Source organism: Lipotes vexillifer, unplaced genomic scaffold, assembly GCF_000442215.2.
Source record: "Lipotes vexillifer unplaced genomic scaffold, Lipotes_vexillifer_v1.1 scaffold392, whole genome shotgun sequence".
Classification (NCBI taxonomy): domain Eukaryota; kingdom Metazoa; phylum Chordata; class Mammalia; order Artiodactyla; family Lipotidae; genus Lipotes; species Lipotes vexillifer.
This window is the reverse complement of record NW_006776123.1, coordinates 305595-314146: the sequence shown is the minus strand read 5'-3', so window position 1 is coordinate 314146 and position 8552 is coordinate 305595. Positions and strand designations below refer to the sequence as shown.

At 44.6% G+C, this 8552-nt stretch overlaps 1 protein-coding gene across 3 annotated transcripts in view; it reads right to left on the bottom strand.

Annotated features, from left to right (window-relative positions):
- The window catches only part of FSHR (follicle stimulating hormone receptor), a 178790-nt gene that overhangs the window by 5784 nt on the left and 164454 nt on the right, over positions 1-8552 (bottom strand). For all 3 annotated transcript variants that reach the window (XM_007450286.1, XM_007450285.1, XM_007450287.1), the window contains one exon: positions 3306-3491. In XM_007450286.1, the coding sequence (XP_007450348.1) occupies positions 3306-3491 (186 nt within the window). The remainder of the gene's footprint in view (positions 1-3305; positions 3492-8552) is intronic.

The window sequence follows — 8552 nt, the reverse complement described above, 5'->3', positions numbered from 1 at the left end:
CACACACCCACACACACACACACACACACACACACACACACACACACACACACACACACACACACACACACACACATTCCCTTCCTCCCTCCCTGAAGGGCAAGCTCACAGCAATGGTAAGTGATTGCATTTCTCTCGGGCCTTAACGTAATCTCTTAAGTGAGTGGGGAGGTGAGTGTTAAAACTCTTCAAAGATCCCCCTCCCCAATAAGATGGAGAGAGTGACTGGGGCGTGGAGGAGGTAAAGATTCCATTAGGTACTAAACGATGAGGGCTGGCCAAGTGTGCCAGCAGACCCGGACTGAACTTTTCCACATCAACCTCTAGGAGAAGGCTGTTAGTGAGAACCTCCTTTCTCTCCCCTCCAGAAAGGGAACTGAACTGCCAGAAAGTCATTTTCCCTTGGATCAAGGGACTCTTTTTTTTTTCTTTCCTGGATAATGTGTCATTTGTTGTTTTAGAGACTGATAGAGCTTCTCACATCAGTCACAGTTTACACTGAGGAGGTTAAACAGTTAACATACGTGTAATTGAAAATGTGCAGAAAATCTTTTGGTTTAGTGAGAGATCTTACAAGAGAGGTGAGGCAAGTTCAGAGATGAGCAAAGAGGGGACAAGAGAATCACTTTGTTTCTTATTCTAACTCCCAATTCCTAAACCCTGTCATTGGATTAGCGGCAGCCCAGTTCTAGGAACAGGAAGTAAGTAACTGGTGCCAACAGACTGTGATTCGGTTCACTGAAACAGATCTGACTAACCATCTAGACAGACACAGCCTTCACTTCCCGGGGCTTATGTTGGCTTCAGTGAAGATGCTTACTTTTGATACTGCTACGAACATACTTTAAATATAGATGCTTCCCTTTCCTGAAACAGAAGTGACCCAATGACATGAGTGGGGGAAAGGTAAATAATGTACGTCTCTTAGAGAAGAATAGAAAGAAAAACGGAAGCAGGGGAAATAAAATCATGCCTCTGCAGTACCTCGGCAAATCCTAAGTATTATAAAGAGTTGGGAATTCAGTTTGGGGTGAGGTTAAAAAGTAGTACTCTTGGATCCCAGTAAATCAATGAACAGATACTTGGGAAATGCATGGCAGAGTGGCCGAGAGCTTGAGCTTTGGAGACAGACAGACCAGAGAGTTTGGATCTGAGTTTGTTTGGTGTTTGTCAGGTTATTTACTGTCTCTGAGCCTCAGTTTCTGCCTTTGTGAGAAGGGAATAAAAATGGTGTTTTTACCTTTGTGAAAATTAAATGAGATAAAGCTGCAAAGTATTACCGTGCCTGGCAGTGAGTACTTGACAAGTATCAGCAGTAGAAGAGAGAGGATGTGGCTACTTACTGAGTTCATGTTGAGGTCTAGGCCCTATGTGAGTACTTAATGAACATGCCACAGTGCATCAGTTTAAAATCTAGCCGGGAAGAAAAGGCCTAAGTACAATAAATAACAAAACTAGGGCAAAATATCAATGCAAGCTGAGTATGGACATAACTGGTTGAATGACAGATGAGGGGCATGGTTAATAAGGTCTTTCCATGAAAGTCCACGGGGTCCATTGGCCAAAATGTCACAGTCACAAGGGCCTAACGTTTACACTTCAGGCATTATCTCCAAATGGGGATTGGAGGAACAATTTCATCACACAACTTTAAACTCAAATTTCATTACCTAACCACACCTACAGTTATCTTCTGAATAGCAGAACCATATTGTTTTGGGTTTGTGAATTTGTTAAACATAGAGACTAAACACCATTGCAATTTTTGTTACCCCGTTTTGGCATGTCTTCCTAGAAGAGGCGTGGGCCTCTCCTTTGCCGCACCTGACGAGCCCTGATGTAAGTTACAATAGGGACTTAGAGAGGGTGAGAGCCCGGTGGTCTGGAGGGATCAGGGACGCCTTCAAGTCACGGTACAATGTAAGGCAGAGGCAGAGATTTCTAGTCGGGAGAGCCCTGAGGCCACATCTACACTACGAAGGGGAGTCTCAGCAACAGAGGAAGAGGATATATTTCTCTGGTGTGTGGGCGCTGAGGCAGGCAGCACATGATGTACAGCTCCTTCAGTGGTCTTAACGTCCTCTGAGATTTCTCCTGGGGGGGTATTTAGTTCCAGGGTTTTGGCAGTGAAATGGGTATCTTTCTTGCCCTGGCTGGAATATCTCTTCCTGGAATATAAAAGAGGCGGGCCTTGCTGCCTTAGCCCAAGCCCTTAAGAATTCTAGTCATTAGGAAGAAATCCCCTGGCCCTTGAGCTAATCTGTGAGGAGTGTCTCACTCTGGAGAGTTCCCCAGTGATGCATGCTAATTCTCAAGAGCGGCCCCTTTTCTGCAGATCCTTTAAATGGGTCTGAGTGTGGACTGCTAGTTAACTTAGGGTATGTACTGTTTGGTTGTTTCACTTTGCTTTAGAGAAGGGGACACGTCTGCATGTTAAGGTTGAATAATAGAGACTGCGTTAAGCAGTGAAAGAGTATCCCAGAAGCTGTATTCGTGCTGGGCTACTGTACAAGAGTGGGAATGAGGCGTCATCTGATTGAGTGCCACTGTGTGGTATGAATTTTATCGGTGAGTTTAGGAGAGGCAGAAATCTTTGAGAACTCCTGATACCCAATAAACTCTATCTCCAGTGGACCCTTTAAATACCTGAACATGTAATCTCTAAAGGACTCCCTCTCCACTCTCTCCAGAACCTCAACTTTTTAACCAGTCACCCACTAGGACGTGGCTTTGTTTGGATTACCCTCTGTAATTTGGGGCTCCTGGAACCTGAGCAGCCTGGAAAGCCAAAGTGAACAGATGTCACAATCTTAGTCCTCCCTCTGAGGTGCTAAGCTCCAAAGATGGGTTAGGGAGGTTTCGAGTTGCTGGGATGTGTTGCGGGTTTGTGCATCAGTCTTTGCTATGGCATTTATGCTTCTCCCTTCCAAAGCTGACTTTGATGGTCCCTGGCACACTTATGGGGTGCAGAGTTTGGAACTTGAAGGATAAATCCATGTCGGGACAAAGGGAAAAGGGAACAAATATTTATTAAGCATCAGCTGCGAGTCAGGCTTGCTTGGTGTTTCTCGTGTTAGCTCATTTAATATTTGGTAGGTAGCCTGCCACGTGGGTAGCCCTCTCCTATGAGCCTATTTTCAGAGAGAACACTAAAGCTTTGATCTAGACTATGCCTAAGGGATTTCATCGTGGGTGCCTCTGCCAGGGGGTCCTCTTCATGCCACACAGGTATAGACGTTGTGGACCAAGGTCTGCGTTGGAGAAATGCCCAAGTGGGGCTCAGGGGCGGACACGAGAAGACTCACATCTGCCGCCTCCAGTTGGCAAAGATGCAGCAGTGGCTGGGGTAGGTGAGGCTGGCCTCCACGAGTGTGACAAAAGCTTCCAGACTGGGGAGCTTTTTTAAGTTGTAAGTTGACTTGGCCCGCAGCTTCTTAAGATTTCCTAAGCCATAGCTGGGCAGGGAATGGATCCTGGTTCTTGAAATATCTCTGTAAGGAGAAAAGGTAAACATAACCTGATTACTATGGGCCTAACATTTTCTGCTCTGTTAGCCGTCAACATAGCAGCCACAGTAGTGATATTTTTACATGGGTGAGGAGGGAGACTCCAATTCATCCAGCACGCCTTGCTCAGATCGATATTTGGCTAAAGGGACATTTGGCCCTTATATCTGTGGTAGGAGGACATAGATAACATGCCACTCTGTATCCTGGATGTACTTGCATCCTGGCTGATCTGGGGCTTAAATGTATCTCTTTCCCCTTCCACACTCTATCTATAGAATAGATACCCACGAATTTACATAGGACCGAGGAAGTGAGATCATTTCCTCCTCACCATAAAACTAGATGTAAAAATATATCCAGTGAGCTGGGGTGGCATCTGTGGCCGTATTTCAGCAAAGGATGCAAAGAGAACACACCATAAGGGGAAAAGGTATCTGGTGGGCAACAGAGGTACCCTCAGCACAAAGCCAAAGTGGCAATAGAGAGTGGTGGTGGTGAGCGTGGCATCCACAGCCAGACTTGCCTGCTCGTGTACCCTGCCCCTCTATCTGTTAGACTGGTGACCTTGGTCAAGTTATCTCACTTCTCCATGTGTCAGTTTCCTCGGCTATAAAACAGGAATAATAATCATACCTACCTCAGAGGGTTGTTTTGAGAATTAAATGAGCTAAAGTACATAGAGAACTTCCTGACCAACAGACAGCACTTGATGACTGGCAGCTGTTATCAGAAAACATCACACACACACACACACGCACACACACACACACACGCACACGCACACGCACACGCAGTTGTTCTTGCTTTGTCGGAGAGTCTCTGCCTTGGTGAACCAGGAGGTCTATATGGAAACCAGTGTAAATGGTCATTTTAACCAGGTCCCTGTCACTGGCGGGTTCCAGAGTCCCATCCTTTCTGGCAGCAACACCAGTAACATGGGCCATTTTCTGGCAGCACCGTTGGCAGCTGAAACCCTCAAAACAACCTGACCAGTGGGGTGGGAGTGAAGAGATTTAAATGGCATCGGCTTAGACCTGTTGGGGCCAGAAGGTTAGCCGTAAATGAGTACTTCTGATGGGAGTGGTAGCAAGTGATGACCAGGATGGATTCATTTCAAGCATCCTTGGATATACTTGGTGAAGGAGAATCTTCTAATGTCTGCATTTCCTGTAAGTCAAAGCACTGGGCACTAGGAGCAATGAAACTCGAGGGTGTGAATATATATCTGCTACCCCATATGTTCTCCCAGTCTGGCGAAAATTACTTTCTCAAAGCCTTGTTTTCATTCATTCTCTTGCTCAAAAGTTTATAATGCTTCCTCTTGTTCAATGAAACCTACTCGTAGCTGCTGCCCTGTTGTCACTTCCCTTTCCCAATCAAACTTCTTATACTAGTTGTCCATACTTGATGTCACCATTTCCTCATTTCCCAAATCCAACTCAGTTTCTTCCCAGTCCCTAGAGAAACAGTACACACTAAGGTAGCTATGATGACCAGCACATCACATCCAGCGCTTTGTGCGTCATTAGAAGTTCTAACCCTAGTTCTTTATTGGAAGTTGCTCTTAGTTCTAACCTTCTTGATTTCTCAATTACATTTCACCCGTAAAGCACTCCTCCTTCCGGAGACCGTCTTTTTCTTGGCATCACATTCTTTTCAATTTCTTCTGACATCTACTTTGACTTATTTCTGATTTTTTCTTTTTCCTTTATCTGTCGGAGTTCCTCTAAACTCAGGCCCCTTTCTGACTGTACGTAATCTTCCCAGGTGATCTCACCCACTCCCTTGGTTTCAGATACCAGCTATATGCTGGTGGCTTCCCAATGCATATCCCAGTTCAGACACTGCTTCTGAACTCCAAGCCCAGATAATCCACTGTCCGCCAGATCCCACCCTTTTGATCACTTGCAAATATCAAAACTGAATTTACCATCTTCCTTGTAAATATATTCGTCCTTTTGCTTTTCTTATCTTAGCAAATGATTCCTCCACCTCCCCCTGTCGTTCAGGATAGAAGCCTGGGAGTCATCCTTTGCGCCTCCCCCTGCCTCCCTCGGACTCAGTTTTCTTCTTCTCACAAGCCTAACTTTTACGTTGGTTTCAAATCGGTCCGCTTTTTTTGGCCACAGCTTTAGTCTAAGTCACCATAATCTCTGCCTAGAGAGAAAGGCAACAGTCTCATAACTGTTCTTCTCATGACCACTGCATTAAGGTTCTTCAGAGAAACAGAACCACTAGGATATACAGAGATATATAAGAGGAGATTTATTATGGAATTTGGCTCATGTGATTTTGGAGGCCGACAAGTCTCATGATATGCCATCTACAAGCTGGAGAACCAGGAAAGTTTGTGGTATAATTCAGTCAGAGACAAAGACCTGAGAACCAGGACAGCCACTGGTTTAAGTCTCAGGGTCTGAAGGCCCAAGAACCAGCACCCCTGGTGCACAAGGCCAGAAGAAGATGGATGTTCCAGCTCAGGAAGAAAAGAAGCACCTTTGCCCTTCCTCTGCCTTTTTGTTCTGTTAGGGCCCTCAACCGGTTAGATGATGCCCACCCACACGGGGAGGATGAGTCTTCTTTACTCAGTCTATTGATTCCAGTGCTAATCTCTTCTGAAAGCACTCTCATAGGCACACTCAGAAATAATATTTTACCAGCTATCTGGGCATCCCATGGCCCAGTCAACTTGACACATAAAATTAATCACCGTGGCCATCTAGCTCTCTCTCTAACACAATCTTTACACTGCAGATTGGGTGATATTTTAAAAATGCCAGTTAATTGTGACTTCCTGCTTATAACTAGTCAACTGTTCCCCGTTACACTTCCAATGAAGTACAAAGCACTGGACATGATGTGCTGGTCTTGCCTCACTTCTCTCACATCCGTTCTGTGCCCTTTTCTGTGTTCTGCTCTGTACTGCAGGAGAGGTGGCCTCCAAGGGTTCCATTTCCCAGGTACCACCTTGTCAATCAGCCTTCAGTTGGGTTCAGCAAATGGCACTGGTGGGACTGGAGGGTGGGCGGTAGGGTGAACTTAGGCATTTCTCATCCCTTCTTTACCTCAGGCAGCAGCTCCTCTGTGATTCCAGCTGTCATCAAACAGATCTGCTGAGGATCCAGCAGCTACCAGTCGTCCCAGTTGCCACATCCTCACTGGGCCCTTAAGTCCTAGGACTAGTAGCAATAATCTCAGGACTGCTAAAGCCCTGCTTGATATTTAGACAAATTTACATTATCAGAGTTAAGGATTACCACTTATGTAAAACCTATGTATATTTTACTTAGTTCCCCTCCTTGTTAGATGCCAAACAGATCAAAGTTGTCAGTGCTATTGTTCAAACACTTGAGTGTGCTTGCTGATTTTTTCGCTTGCTTGTTCTGTCACTCCTGAGAAAAGTACGCTAAAATCTCCGACTCTGATTTTGGGTTGGTATCCTACTACTTGAAGTTTTGTCAATTTTTGCTTTAATATTTTGGAGGATAATTTTTTAGGTACATATAAATATAGAATTTTTACATCTTCCTGGTGACTTTCTTTATATCTAGTTATATTTGTCTCCTGACTCTTTGGACATTTCTTCTTTGCTGGTTCCTTCCTGAACTCCAACTTTTAGACCCATGGGCTCAGAGCATAGCCTTCTTTCCTCCATTTTCACTTACCTTGTAGGTGAACTCCTCTAGTTTTATGACTTAAACACCATTTATATGCTGATGTCCCCTCCCTCCTCCCAATTTTTATCTTGAGGCTGCTTTTCTCTCCTAAACTCCGGACTCATATTTCAGCTACCTCCTTATAATCTCTACTTGGATGTCGAATAAGAAGGTGAAGCTTTAGATATTAACAATTGAGCTCCCGATATCTCCCCTAACCTGCTCTACTTACAGCCTTTCCAGTTGTTCCTGCAAAAACTTGGAAGTCATCCTTGACTCCTCTTTCTCTCACACCCCACCTGCAAACCCTCAGCAAAATAACTTGGCTTTACCTTCCACATAGATCTGGAATTTAACTACTGCTCACAACATTCATTGCCATCACCATGAGGTACAAGTTCTCGGTGTTCCACGGTCTCTTTTCTAGTTCTTGCCTACGTATTCTAATCCTTCAGAGCTGGGGTCCCTGGAGATAAGTGTCTGATCCATGAACCTTTGTCCTTGTGATGAGTCTTCGCTTTCTGCTGCTGGAGGATCCAGCTGTCCTGTCCTGTTCTCCACTTAGCCTTTCCATTGATCCAGAGCTTCTCAACTTTATTCTCTGCCCTAAAATAATCTTTCTAGTTTCTCTCTTCAGGCAATTGCTCCTCTGACCAGTTCTGCTATTGATACTCTGGTCCCGGTGACCAAGTTCTTGTTTTGCCTGGTCTGTGGGGTCTTCTTTTTTCCCTCAAATATGGAAGGGAGCAAAGATTGCCTGTTTTGTCTAAAGCAGTTCAAGGCTTCCTCCAAGGAATGAGGTGAAGGTATAAACAAAGTGCTTCAGGAATAATTTAAACCAGGGCAATCACTTATTACCTGCCATCAACATTTTTCATATTTCTAAAATCAAGTGATACAAAACAGACTATTTTTTTTAGTTATGCCTTCCCCCCTTGATTTTAAAATCTACAAAAGTCACAGTAATTGAATATTTCCAAAAATAAACAGATTTTTGTATTCTGTGCAATGCCACGCTATTCTCTCATTGACTCTGTAGTCGATTAAAGATGACTGTAAATTCTTTATACTCTTCCATAGAGGGTCTGCTTGCCCTTCCCTTGAATCCAGGCTGAACTGTGATGTCTTTGGCCTATAGTAGAGTATGATGAAAGTGTTGCTGTACCAGTTCTGGACCTTGCCTTTCAGAGCACTGATAGCTTCTAAATTGGTCTTATAGAGCCCTAAGCTGTAGTGAAAGAACTCTGATGCCCTGAGAGTGCCATGCTGGAAAAAGTCTAAGCCATGCATAGAGGGTTCTGGAGGACGAGATGCCGTGTGTGTGTGTGTGTGTGTGTGTGTGTGTGTGTGTGTGTGTGTGTGTGTGTGTGTGTGTGTGTGTGTGTGT